Source organism: Myotis davidii, unplaced genomic scaffold (assembly GCF_000327345.1).
Source record: "Myotis davidii unplaced genomic scaffold, ASM32734v1 scaffold2161, whole genome shotgun sequence".
Classification (NCBI taxonomy): Eukaryota; Metazoa; Chordata; class Mammalia; order Chiroptera; family Vespertilionidae; genus Myotis; species Myotis davidii.
This window is the reverse complement of record NW_006291833.1, coordinates 431,546-445,972: the sequence shown is the minus strand read 5'-3', so window position 1 is coordinate 445,972 and position 14,427 is coordinate 431,546. Positions and strand designations below refer to the sequence as shown.

The window sequence follows — 14,427 nt, the reverse complement described above, 5'->3', positions numbered from 1 at the left end:
GGGTCCCCCAGCCCGACCTGCCCCCTCTCCAATCTTGGAGCCCTCAGGGGAGCCCTCTCCAATCCAGGAGCCCTGATGGCTTAGGCCCGCTCCCCGTGGTTCTCTGCTCTCTGCAGCGCCTACCTGCTCCACACCGCAGCGACTGCCAAGTAGGCCATGCTGGATGCTGCCTGCAGGTCACACTTGCCTGCTCCCGGGTCGCTGCAGCGACGGCCAAGCAGGCTATGCTGGGAGCTGCCTCCTACCTGCTGTCAGTCTCCAGGGAGGCAACGAATGCTCCCGGGTCGCTGCAGCGACGGCCAAGCAGCTATGCTGGGAGCTGCCTCCTACCTTTTGTCAGTCTCCAGGGAGGCAACGAGGTTAATTTTCATACTCATTTCTGATTGGCTGGTGAGTGTAGCAGAGGGACAGTCAATTTACATGTTTCTCTTTTATTATATAGGAGGATGTTTACTTTTGTATGTGGTTAAAATTTTTAAATGATAACTCATAATAGATGTTTAAGTATCTCATTTTTTAAACTTGAGAGTATAAATCCTTAATCTTCTAAGAAAGCTTTGTCTGATTGTACTGGTTATGAGAAATTTTTCCTCTTCCTTTCAATTAACAGACTGAAGACATTAAAGAGATAGCCAAAAAGACCCAAGCTCTGCCAAAGGTGAACTCGAAGAGGCAGCGAGTTGTGATTTTCACCCAAGGGAGTGATGACACTATAATGGCTACAGGTACATGTGCAAACTGTATGAGGAAACCCTTATTGTGGAGGTTAATCATTTATAACAAAAGTCTATATCCTTTCTAACATATTTAATTCAGAACATGCAAACTGTGTGAGAAAACCAGTATTATGGAGCTTAATCATGTATAACAAAATTTACATTCTTCCTATTATATTTAATTTAAACACCGTACTTTTTTTACCACCTTAACTCATTTTGCTTACACAAACACACACTTCTGGCAATCATCAATATGTTCTCTGTATCTATGAGTTCAGTTGTTTTTAGGTTCTACATGCAAGTGAGATCATACCTTATTTGTCTTTGTCTGTCTCACTGATTTCACTTAGCATATAATGCCTTCAAGGTTCATCCATATTGTTGCAAATGGAAGGATTTCCTTCTCTGTTTTGGCTGAATGTAATTTCAATATATAAATGTATAAAGAAAATGTAGAAGTCTATATACATTTTCTTTATCCCTACATCCATCACACAGACCACTTAGGTTGTTTCCATGTCTTGGCTATTGTAAAAAATGCTGCAATGAACACGAGGGTACAGATATCATTCCAAATTAGTGTTTTCATGTTCTTCAAATAAATGCCCAGAAGTGTAATTGCTGGATCATATGGTAGTTCTATTTTTAATTTTTAGAGGAAATTCCACACTGTTTTTCATAGTTGCTACACCAATTTACATTTCCAGCAACAGTGCACAAGGGTTCCTTTTTCTCCATTTTCATCCTTGCCAACACGTATTTCTTATCTTCTTGATAACAGCCACTCTAGCAGGTGTGAAGTGATCTCATTTTGGTATTGATTTAAATTTCCCTGATGATTAATGATGTTGATCACCTTTTCATGTACCTGTTGGCCATGTGTATGTATGTCTTTTATGGGAAAATATTCAGCTCTTTCAGATTGTGTTTGTTTGATTTTTTTTTTGTTTGGTTTTGTGTTTGTTTTTTGTTGAGTTGTATAAGGTATATATATTGGATATTAGCTTCTTACCAGATAAGTGATTTGCAGATATTTTCTCCCATTTCATAGGTTGCCTTTTCATTTTGTTCATGGTTTCTTTTGTTGTGTAGAAGTGTTCTTTGTTTGCTTGTTTGTTTGATTGTGATTTTAGTTTGATGTAGTCCCACTTGCTTATTTTGCTTTTGTGGCCTTTGCTTTTGGTGTCAAATCCAAAAAAAATGTCACCAAACCAGTGTCAAGGAACTTATCCCCTTTTCTTCTAAGAGTTTTAAGGTTTCAGGTCTTACTTTTAAGTCTTTAATCTTTTGAAATGATTTTTGTGTAGGTTGTAAGGGAATGCTGCACTTCCATTCTTTTGCATGTGGCCGTCCAATTTTCCAAACACCATTTATTGAAGAGACTATTGTCTCCCCATTGTATGTTCATGGTTCCTTTGTCATAAATTAATTGACCACTTATATCCGGGTTTATTTCTGGGCTTTCTATTCTGTTCCATTGACCTATGTGTCTCTGTTTTTATACTAGTATCATAATGTTTTGATTATTCTATCTTTGTAATATAGTTTGAAATCAAGAAATGTGATGACTCCAGCCTTGTTCTTCTTTCTCAAGGTTGTTTTGGCTGTTCTTGGTCTTTGTGGTTCCATATGAAATTTAGGATTTTTTGTTCTATTTCTGTGAAAATGTACCTTGTATAGTTTTTTTATAATTTTAATAAATATATATGTACCTTCTATCTCATTAGAAAATATTTTCAAGAAGATAATTTAAGAAAAATCAGTTGAGTAAATCTACCTTGATTTTTTTACTGTGATATTTTGGAGATATTGTCAATCTAGAAATGTCTTTCCTGAAAAACATACATTTTAATTACCAAATACCTGTGCTACAATAACATAAATGTATCCAACTATGAACAAATATAACCCAAATATAAGTCACTTCATCAGCTTTAAACTTAAAGAAGAAAACTTCACTTCTGTTTTTACACAGCCATCTATTTTCATAGAAATAAAATAGGAATTTTATCTAGTCAACAAACATTGTATCAAATAAAATGATTAATATTGCCCTGGCTGGTATGGATCAGTGGGTAGAGCATCAGCCTGTGGACTGAAGGGTCCCGGGTTCGATTCTGGTTAAGGTCACATGCCCAGGTTGTGGGCTCGATCCCCAGTAGGGAACGTGCAGAAGGCAGCCGATCAGTGGTTCTATCTCATCATTGATGTTTCTATCTCTCTCTCCCTCTCCCTTCCTCTCTGAAATCAATAAATTTTTTTTTTTAAAGAGTTGTGGCCAAAACCGGTTTGGCTCAGTGGATAGAGCGTCGGCCTGCAGACTGAAAGGTCCCGGGTTCGATTCCGGTCAAGGGCATGTACCTGGGTTGCGGGCACATACCCAGTAGGAGATGTGCAGGAGGCAGCTGGTCGATGTTTCTCTCTCGTCGATGTTTCTGACTCTCTATCTCTCTCCCTTCCTCTCTGTAAAAAATCAATAAAATATATTTTAAAAAAATAAAATAAAAAAGAGTTGTGGTAGCTTAAACAATTAAAAAAATGATTAATATTGTCAATAAGATGCTACCTACTACTGAAGCCAAAATACAGACCTTTTCCATTTTGTCTGAACCATTAAGATTAAAATCAACCAGTTAATTAATACTTATTATAAACAGAAGCAATTTTTACCTTAGTGTTTATTTAGTACTCTGCTGAACACTAAAACTTAAGATACGAGATCTAACTCAGAAATAAAATTAATATACATTGATATATGAATACAAGAAACTGTAATTACACTTGTTAATTATTGGTAAAAATTATATGGGCTTTTATTGACTCAGAGAAGGAAATCAATAAAGATTTTATAGTGGCTATGAAGTAAACTTTTGTTGAACTAAATAAATATGCCTGAAAAGGTAAAAGAATAAATTAATGTCAAATTTGGGGGAATAGAGACCCCAGGATTAATTCATTTCAACTTTCTTATTTTAGAATTGTCAAAAGCAAGATTCAGATATTTATTTCAAAATAATGCAATACATAGTAAATAATGAAATGGAGTTATAGATGAAGAGAGATTCGCCATGAGTCAATAATTGTAATATATGGGGATGGTCATTGTGCAATTACATCCACTTGTATATACACTTAAAATTTTTCATAATTAAAAGTATAAAAAACAGAAGGACAGAAAATTCTTCAAACAAAATTCAGATATATAGTATTAAGTGATTTATTTTCCCCAGATACATTGATATCCTTGCTAAGCCTTGAATTTTAGGAAGTATTTAAGAAAGGAGGGCAATCTAGTCAAAGAGGATCATGTGAGCAAAGACACCACGTACTGTATAATCTTTTATTGTTGTGACAGGAAAAGCCATGTTGTTAATTTGTACAAGAGAGAAAATAAATAAGTCATGAAAAGATATCCCTGCATTGATAATAACTGAATTGCTGTCTTTTTATACTAGTGGCCTATTCCTGTCTTAGCAGTGAACACTGTTTGGAAAAGTGAAAAGCATACTGACTTTCTTACCTCATAAGAATTGTCATACTGCCTTCAGATTCATAAAATGCTATTTGGTTGCTCTTTATAGAGACATTTATTTTAAGGCTTTATTCCAGAGATACATATTGTACAAGTGTCTTGTGAATTAGCACAAATTTCCAAAAATTGAAACCTTTAAAATTAGCATCCTCTTCCTGTGACTGAATTTGTCAACTCAATTTGGTCTTATTAAATATATTAAACCCTCTTAGCAATGCTTACCAGCGGGAATTTATTTGAGGACAGACACTGGTAATCTTTGCTGCTTCTAGTATATGAAAATGAACTTAAATTAGAGGGTGTACTATATCTGCAATGCATGATAAATACAAGATGGATAGAGAATCTGTTCAGTGGTGTCAGCTACAAAAGCAAACATGATAAATGTTAATGCAGTTTTGAGCCCTGGGATAAGCTATTCAGTGCACAAGCATAGCTGAATCTCTTTGCTGTGTTGTTATTCATGGCAGCCAAATAAATGTCAATAATAAAAGAGAATTAAAGATTTTCATTTCCCAGAGGCAATCCTCTAATACGGCTTGATCTTTCATTTCATTTGTAATTCGTTCTCATGTCAGGATGCAATCATTCGCCAGGCTCTGGGTGTCATGTTAAGTCATTTAATAATGATTAAGAACATAAAAATGCTTGGCCTGTGGGGCAATCTACAGAAGAGATGCCAATTTGTTATTGTTTTTCTTCCTTTCCTCTTGAATATGGATCAGCTTTTCCCACCTCCTAGCATTAAAATACTAATGGAAGATGGGGAGGGACAGTAGTTCCTTAATTTACCGTAAATGACATTCCAGAATGGTGAACACACTTATTATAACACTAATTAGGAGTCATTGTTCCTTAAACCTCACACTATAGACTATTTTTAAATGATCAGTGCTAAGTTTGTGGCATTTAGCAATAATATAACAAAATTAGGTTCCTTACTATTTAATTCCAGAGACCTTTCTCCTTTTGCGACATGGTGGCTATAAACCACTTTCTATTACTTTATAAAGGTAATTCTCTGAATTCCTCTACTCTAAGTTGCCTGTGAATGTAATATTTTTTTGGCCACCTCTATTACAGTTGGGTATCCATCTTCTATATCCGTCCATCCCAGTGGTTTTGTCACAGAGCAGTCATTGTTCCATTGCTTGCAGGCTAATTAAGTTCCAAGTTTTGGAAAAGGGGGTAGGGGGAGGGCGAGGTGAAGGGGACACTGAAAAGTAATAAGAGTAAGAAGTTGGGGATGAAAAACAGGAAAGAAAAAATGATTCTGTTCATTTTTATCCTTTAATAAATGTTGAATGAACTTGTTAGGTATGGTGGAAGTCAGGTCAAGGAAATCATTTCTGTATCTATAAAACTCTAGAAAAATTAAGACTACAGATCTTCATTGCCTACTGGACAGCAGGTACTAATAAGGTCTTTGTATATTAACATCTTACTATAGTAAGGATTGTACTGAAAAAAATGAATATATATATATATATGTATGTATGTATGTACACACACACACACACACACACATACACATGTGTATACAGAAAGTATAAATTTCTTCAAGTTCCTGTACCATACTAAATATATCACTAAAAATTGGGAAAAACAGTAAGACTTTTATTCTAAATTGAAAATAATGCATTTTATACATTGGCCTTTATGCAGTCATGAAATGGGTCCACTGAAGAATAAATTGTAGGCTTTTCTAAATACTTTCAGAATTCTTTCTAGGTTGTTTGAGTTGTAATATTGCTCAAAGGGAGAAAATAGATTAGGTCAGAGGTTTTCAACTGGAAGACTTGGTGCTGCCATATCAGAATCACAGAGTGGGCTTTTGGTAAATACAGTCCTGCCTTCTTAACACTAGAAAGACCGAAATTTAGTATATACCTATATTGCCCAAAAGCAGTCAAAATGACTGCATTGTGAAAGAATAATATCGGAGCACTCTTCACTTATGTTCCTTAGCTTTTCCAATAACTCACTTCTATTCGACATTTCTTTCATGAATTTAGGGCACAAAAGAAATAAAATAACTTATCAGATAGATCAAGTATCACTGCATAAAGATTCGAATAACAAGTACTAGTTTAGCTTATTGAGCAACTGCAACTTATCAAGTATCGACAATTTATCATGTACTTGTATGTTATAGTGAAATTAAAAAGCAGTCAAAATGACTTCCTTGGGCAATCTAGTGTTAAAAAAACACCTTCCCCTCAACCTGATATGTCCCTGTGAGGAGTATTTGAATACACATCCTCATTGCCCTAACCGTTTGGCTCAGTGGATAGAGCATCAGCCTGCGGACTCAAGGGTGCCAGGTTCGGTTCCGGTCAAGGGCATGTACCTTGGTTGCGGGCACATCCCCAGTAGGGGGTGTGCAGGAGGCAGCTGATGGATGTTTCTCTCTCATCGATGTTTCTGACTCTCTATCCCTCTCCCTTCCTCTCTGTAAAAAATCAATAAAATATATATTTTTTAAAAATACACATCCTCAAGAAAGAGGTATGAGAAAGGGGGTGGGGAGTGGAGTGTAGGGTTGTTTATTTGTTGAGAAAGTTCACTTATGTGATGTAGCAATGCTGCCTATCCTTCATCCCTCACTTTGAAAAACAATTGTATTAGGTGATCTGATAATGTTGACTTAAGTTCTGTGACCCTGTGGTATGATGGAAACAGAACATTTTAGCAGCTAAGCATCTATTACTTCAATAAGTCAGTCTTTGCTGGAGGGTGTTATTGGGGGGGGGGGGGGGACATATAAAATATTTTCAACAATAAAGACTTATTTAAAAAAAAATAAGTCAGGCCTTGGTGAATGCTTCTCTTTCTGGATCAGTCACAAAGTACCAAGGACCCATTCCCCAAAGACAAGTAATCTACATATTACTTCCCATAGTCTCCTGCCCTTGAGGAGCTTATAATGTAAGATAATCACCTCATCGTACCCTTAGTGATTTCATTATAAGTAAGTGGGATTTTGGAAGTTACTTGTCTTCATGTTATTACATCCTTAAAGAAACTTGTCATCCCATTTGCTAGTTAAGTTTTCATGTTCTTTGAAAACTCTCAGTTCTCTGTAAGGTAAGGTCAGTTGTGATTTGCAGTTCTGGTAGCACAGAAAGTGGAATAGGAAAATGCCAGCTCTATAGGAAAACAACCTCAGCAGCTGGAAGAATAATGTCAGCACATCATCACAATTCCTACTGCTACAAACATTATTATAAATCATTTTGAAAATGTTTTCTCTACTATAGCCAAAGCAGCTTTAAATGATGATCTTGTTGGCATAGGCTGGTGATGGTGTGGATAGAACACATTAAGTAGCAATCTTTCAGAATGTCCATGTATGGCATTCATAGAAAAGAGTTCTTACCAGCTGAGATCTTAAAGAATATAGATTTCTTAACTATGGATATAAACAGCTAAGTTATTAACTCCTATTCCATTTTTAGATCGTTATAACTGCAAAAGATAAAGTTCTTTCATTAGCCAAGAGGTCGAAAATAATTTAGAACAACATACACAGGACTGTCACATTCCTAACAAAATATTTGTGGGCCATGATTTGTATGGTTTAGTAATCTCAGGCCTGTCAAGAAATGAGACTTTCTTCAACTCCCACCTTTCATGTTGCTAGAAAGCAAAATGGAAGACAGCCTACACTAGGCAAATGTTAGCTCTATCATAGCATTTATTTCTGAAAGGACATTTAATTCAGATATTAATTATAGATTACATATAGTAAAATTCACACATATTTTACTAAAAAACAATGAACAACCAACATAATAAAAATGTAGAACATTTTGTATAATATGTCTTTTGGATTTTCTATGTATATAATAATACCTGTGAACAATAGCGGTTTCATTGCTTCTTTCCCAATCCTTTACTTTTTTTGCTTTTTTTTACTACACTTAAGTAGCACAATAAGGCTCACTGAATACGAGCACAGTTGAAATGGCTATAGTCTGTAATTTTTTTTCTGCCTAATAACTTCCTTTAGTATTACATGTAGTGTGGGAATTCTCTTGGTTTTTGTTTGTTTAAAAAATGTCTTTATTTTGCCTTTCAGTGAGTATAGAACTCTACATTGAGAGCTATATTCTTAAAGATGATCTTCCATTATGTTTTGGATTCTCTTATTTTTATTAAGTCCACTGTTAGTCTTATTTTTGCCCTTTTGAATATATTATTTTCATTTTCTTTGGCTGGTTTTGAGAATTTTTCTTTGACTTTCGCCTTGTACTTGGTTCTTGTTTTTCTTGTGTTTATCCTGCTAGGGTTAATTTTAGTGCTTCTCAAGTATACGGTTGATGCTCTTATCAGTTTTAGAAAATGTCTCAGCTGTTAATCTCTTTAGATACTGCATGCTCTCTTTCCAATTGAGGTACCGATTACATAGGTTTTATGCCTTTTGTGTGTGTGTGTCCCAAATATCTTTTATACTCTTTCTTGTACTTTTCATCCTCTCAAACTTCAGCTTGTATATTTTGCACTCACCTACCAGTTAGTTGACTACTTCTTTTCACTTTGTCCAATCTGCATTTCAACACATCTATGAGGTTCTTTTTTTCAGTAATCAAGTTTTTTATTTTCTACATTATTTGATTCTTTTTATTGATCCCAGTTCTGTAGTATAATTCTCTACCTTGTCATTTATTTTCTTTAAACACAGTGATGATGAATTGCATATCCAAAAATTAAAAGCTTCAGTCATCTGTGGGTCCATTTCTTTCTTTTTTTAAAAATTTGGGTCCATTTCTTTTGTCTTTTCTTTTGGGTTTATTTCTAGGTCTGCCTGATAATTTTAATTAAATGCTAAACATTGTTCATAATAAATTACAGTGTTTCTGCTGGTGATATTGTCTTCCTGTAGAAGGCAGCTATTGTGGCCAGTGTGGCTTAGTTGATTGAGCATCATTGCATGTACCAGAAAGTCTCCAGTTTGATTTCTAGTCAGGGCACATGCCCAAGTTCAGATTTAATCCCCACTGTGGGGGGTGGGGGATAGGGGAGTGTAAGAGGCAGCCAATCGATGTTTCTCTCTCACATTGCTGTTTCTCTCTCTCCCTCTTCCTTCCCCCTCTCTAAAATCAATAAAAACATTTTCACTGAAAAGAAGGCAGCTGGTATAAAGACAGATCAAGGACTGGGCTAACTCAAGCTTGGGTTGCACTTTTGAAAGGCTCAATCTCCTTCTAATTTATCCCCACTCCTATGCTCTAGCTCTCCTGAAATCCTAGTGTATGGTTTAGCATCCCTACTCTTTGGTGGGTTCTGTTTGGTACCATCGAACTGCCAAAAATACTGCTCTGCCTATTAGAGGTCTTCTGTTTTATGTCTTGTCCTCTTATCCTGCTACTTTACAAATCTGGCAAATAGCTCAAAAGAGAAAATCGCTGAGTGTCACGTTTATTCTAGTGTGTTAAGGGAACTTCAAGATCATGACATCTCAATCTGACTGCCTTGGCTGCTCCAAATTCCAATTTTTGTCTCTGGAAATATCCAAAAGTTCTGATGGCTTCTCTGTGTCTTAGTAAGTGCCCACTGTCTATTCTAAATCCTCAACCTTTCACCCAGCACCAAGAATTTACAAATGCCCTGAGGGAATAACTTTTACAATGTCAGCCTAACTCTTTAAGATTTTCTTTCCTCTCAGGGATCTTGTCCCATCAAGTCTTAGCTACCTTGACAGCTCTCTCATACCTTCAATTAATTTTTAAAATATTTTTTTATTTTGCATATTTTCTAGTTTATGGTGTAGGAGTTGGTTTGTTGCAAGCTATGGCATTATTACCTAAATTAAAATTGTTATTTATTATAAAATAAAAAATATGTGGCCCAAGAAAGTTAAGTGGGCTCATCTCTTTATTATATTATATATAGCTGATTTAGCAGTACTACCCTCTACCTAATTTGAGAACTGCTGGGTTAGATATTTTCTCTAATAACCCAAAGTTAAAGACAAGACAGCTGGGTTAGAACCCAACTTCTTGAATCCCAGTTTAATTTGTTCTATAACATGCTGCCTTATTTACTTACAACAGTGGTTCTCAGTGTCGTGAGGAGCAGTTTTCCCCCTCACTTTTGGTTGTCACATTGGGTAGAGGTGGGGGAATTCCACTGGCTTCTAGTGGACAGACGCCAGAGATGCCAGTACACATCCGATAATGCACAAGACAGCCACCCACAATGAAGAAATTTATGATTCAAAATAGAGGCCTGGTGCACAAATTCATGCACAGGTGGGGTCCCTCACCCTGCCTGGCAATCGGGGTCATTGGGGCTGTCTCGCCCAGTCCGGGATGGGGAGGGACTGTGGGAGATTGGCTGTGGGAGTGCACTGACCACCAGGGGACAGCTCCTGCGTTGAGCATCTGCCCCCTGGTGGTGTGTGTGCATCATAGTGACCAGTCAACCAGTCATTTGGTCAACTAGTTATAACGGTTGCTTAGGCTTTTTATATATATAGGTATCAGTCGTGCCAATATTGGAAAAACCAGTGTACCTCAGAATGTATATATGTTTTAAATGTTTTTATTGATTTTAAAGAAAGAGGAAGGAAAAGAGAAAGAGGTAGAGAGAAGCATTGATCAGCTGCCTCCCGCACACACCATGACTAGGGATCAAATCTAAAAACTGGGCACGTGCCCTGATCGAGGATTGCAAGGTCGACCTTTTGGTGCATGGATTGACACTTAACCAACTGAACCACACCAGCTAGGGCTCAGAATGTATATTTAAAAGATCACTGTCTGCTTTCTCATTACACTTAACCATAAGATCAATAGCAATAGACTTTAGTAGGATAAATCTTGTAGGACTACAACCAGAGGCTACATGACCCAGAGAATGTACATATATGAGCTAGGCCATACTTATTTAACTTTCTCAGAGCTTCTGCCAAATAATCTCCAATCCTAACACTTCTCTTTTGTTAGAATTTGTTCAAGCTGGAAAACATTCTGATGTGGAGGTGTATATACATACCTTATAAATGCATTTGTATATGTGCTTGGATATTTAGATGATAGTTACATTTACCCATACATTTATATACGTACATTAGAGGCCCAATGTATGAAATTCGTGCAAGGGGTTCAGCCCTCACAGCCCCAACCTCTTCTGGAAGGACGTGTGGAAGGTCATTCGGCTGTTCGGTTGAATTAGCATATTACTCTTATTATTATAGATACACACATTTTCTTAAGTGGTTCTTAGAGAATGTATTCATCTTTTAAAACTCTAATTAATCTCTGTAATTAAAAGCTCTTGAAAATATAAGGGGGTATCCAAAATGGTGACGGGGTAGGAGAAGTTACAGTCACTTCCTCCCAGGATCAAATCAGAATTACAGCTAAATTATAAAATTATCAACCTGAATAACCAACATAAGACTAGCTGAACTGAGTCTTAAACACAGATATACAGAAGAAACTACACCAAGACTGGTAGGAAGGTCAAAGACATGAAAAGAGCTGACCCTACACACACATGTGGTGGCTGAGAATCTGGAGGAATAGCTCAGCTGCAAAGGTGCCCCCAGACGAGCAAGGAGTCTCAGCGACACACTGGGTCTCCTAGCCCAGAGCACCAGTGCCAAGAAGAAGGGCCCATATAACATATATATGCCTGTGAAAATCAGTGGGATTCTGTCTGCCAGGGTGAAACCATAGATTGTTAGAAACCCCGGTGCCCTCTTAAAGGGCAAACACATAAAACCTCATTTGTGGGCATTCACCATTGGGCTCTGGCAGAGGGATTGCACCTCAGAGTGGACTGGAGTCATACAGGGTGAGATTGGATTGTGTGGCTTCTGCAAGAGGGCTGAAGGGGCAGCCACCAATGACCCTGTCTCTCCCACGCTGCCTCCAGACACCATCTTTCCTGTATCACTCACTCCACTCCATACAACATCAGCCTGGGTGAATGTACTAGCACCACCCTGTGAAGCGCCCACCATATGGAAGAGTCAGCTATCTGCAATCAGCCTGGGCCCACATTGCAGACGTTCTTGGAAGTCTCTTGAGGAATTCAAGGCAGATTCAGGGAGTGTCAAACAAGAGAGAATGACTAGAGTGGCTTTAGGGCAAGAACCATTTTTCCTGAGCACTTGACCAGTGCAGTTCCCTCATAGCATCGCCTGAGAAGATGCACTAGTCCCACACTCCCGACTCACTGTGATCCTACCCTGATAAGGGGAGTCTTCTGGCTGTAGCCACCCTGGGCCTGTATTGTGGTCTTTCTCAGAAAGCTCTCAAGGAGGTCCAGACAGATAAGGTGATGTCAGGGATACACATGAGAGACTCAGTGGTGTGTCTTTGGGGCAAAGGCCATTTTCCCCGTGTGCCATAATTGATGCCACTGTTTGTGTGCAGAGCCCTCCTTCCACAAGGCCAAATCTTAATCTTTTTTAGACTGATGAACTCTACTTCCCCCACTCTGAGGACTCCCTGAGACCCTGGCCTTGGTATAACCTGAGACTTTTGCTGAATGACCTCAAATCCAGGACTGGTGCCAAGTTTGAATCTTTGTCAACCTGGTGAACACCAATCCCACCTACTAGGTGACTCAGAATCTGCCTCACATAACTTGTATTTCATCAGAGCCCTTTAAGTGGCTGAGCTTAATAGGCAGCCAGCAGATTTCATGTTGTCTTGGGCCTTTTGTTGACCTGACCGGGCTCATCAGGTACTGGTGGAAGGCAGCTTCAGTAAGCATCTTGGCCCTTCCCACATGCACCAAAGTCCAGCAGAGGCAGCCACCTATCATGGATCATTTTGTGGCTTCTAATTAGTAGCCCAGGGCCAGTCACAGGGAGCATCTGACATTGACCTGCATCAGAGTCCCTCCCAAGAAGCCCAGAACCAACACCTCTAGTAGCTGGCTTCAGACCTCATCAGAGCATACCCAAAGTAAGATCACTGCAGGGAACAGTTTTCTGGTGAGTTGAATTTCACATTGTGGGGTCAGCCCTCATTCAACAGCTCATGCACTATGGTCAACGTCAATCTTCACAGTCAAACAGCCTGAGGACCAACCCCACCCCTGGACAAACCAACAGCAATCAAGACTAAACTATAACAAAAGGGCTCACATAACTATGCACACAAGGGACATTCCTGGAGCACCTAGTTCAGGTGATCAAGGAGACTGCACCACTAATCCCACAGGACTCCTACAAGGTAAGGTCACACTATGAATACTCAGAAACATAGCAGATCTACCTAAAACATAGAAATAAGTACAGAGAGGCAGCCAACATGGGGAGACAAAGAAACATTCTCCAAGTGAAAGAACAGGAGGAATCCCCAGAAAAAAAGAACTAAATGAAATGGAGTCAAGGAAACCACCAGATACATAGTTCAAAATAATGGTTATAAGAGTGCCCAAGAAACTTAGTGAGAACTTCAACAAGGAGATAGTAAACATTAAAAAAGGACATAGAAACAATAAAAAAGCCAGTCGGAAATGAAAAATATAATATCTGAAACAAAGAATGCACTAGAAGAAATCAACAGCAGATTAGATGAAGCAGAGGATCAAATAAGTGATTTGGAAGTCAAGGAAGCAGAAAACACCCAGTCAGAGCAGCAAAAAGAAAAAACAATTTTTTAAAAAATGATGATAGTTTCTGGGACAATATTAAATATAACAACATTCATATCAGAGGAATAGGAGAAGAGAGAGCAAGGGATTGAGAAACTATTTGAAAAAATAATGACTCAAAACTTTCCTAACTTGTTGAAGAAAAGAGGTACACAAGTTCAGGAAGTACAGACAGTCCCAAACAAGAGGAACCCAAAAAGGCCCACATCAAAACACATCATAATTAAAATGGCAAAGGTTAAAGACAAAGAGAGAATCTTCAAAGCAGCAAGAAAAAGGCAGATAGTTACCTACAAAGGAACTCCCATAAGACTGTCAGCTGAATTCTGTTTTCTCAACAGAAACATTTCAAGCCAAAAGGATTGGCACAAAATATTCAAAGTGATGAAAAGAAAGGACCTACACACAAGATAACTTTACCCAGCAAAGGTATCATGTGGAATCGAATGAAAGATAAAAGAGTATCCCAGACAAGAAAAGGGTTTGTCACCACCAAACCAGTATTACAAGAAATTTAAAGGAATTTCTTGAAAAGAAGAAAAAAAAGGGAAATTCATG

General features: G+C 37.9%; 1 protein-coding gene across 1 annotated transcript in view; it reads left to right on the top strand.

Moving 5' to 3' along the window:
- The window catches only part of LOC102767497 (adenosine kinase), a gene marked incomplete at its 5' end in the record, with an annotated part of 105,153 nt that overhangs the window by 16,795 nt on the left and 73,931 nt on the right, over positions 1–14,427 (top strand). The window contains one exon of the mRNA XM_006765271.2: positions 611–725. Coding sequence (XP_006765334.2) covers positions 611–725 — 115 coding nt within the window. The remainder of the gene's footprint in view (positions 1–610; positions 726–14,427) is intronic.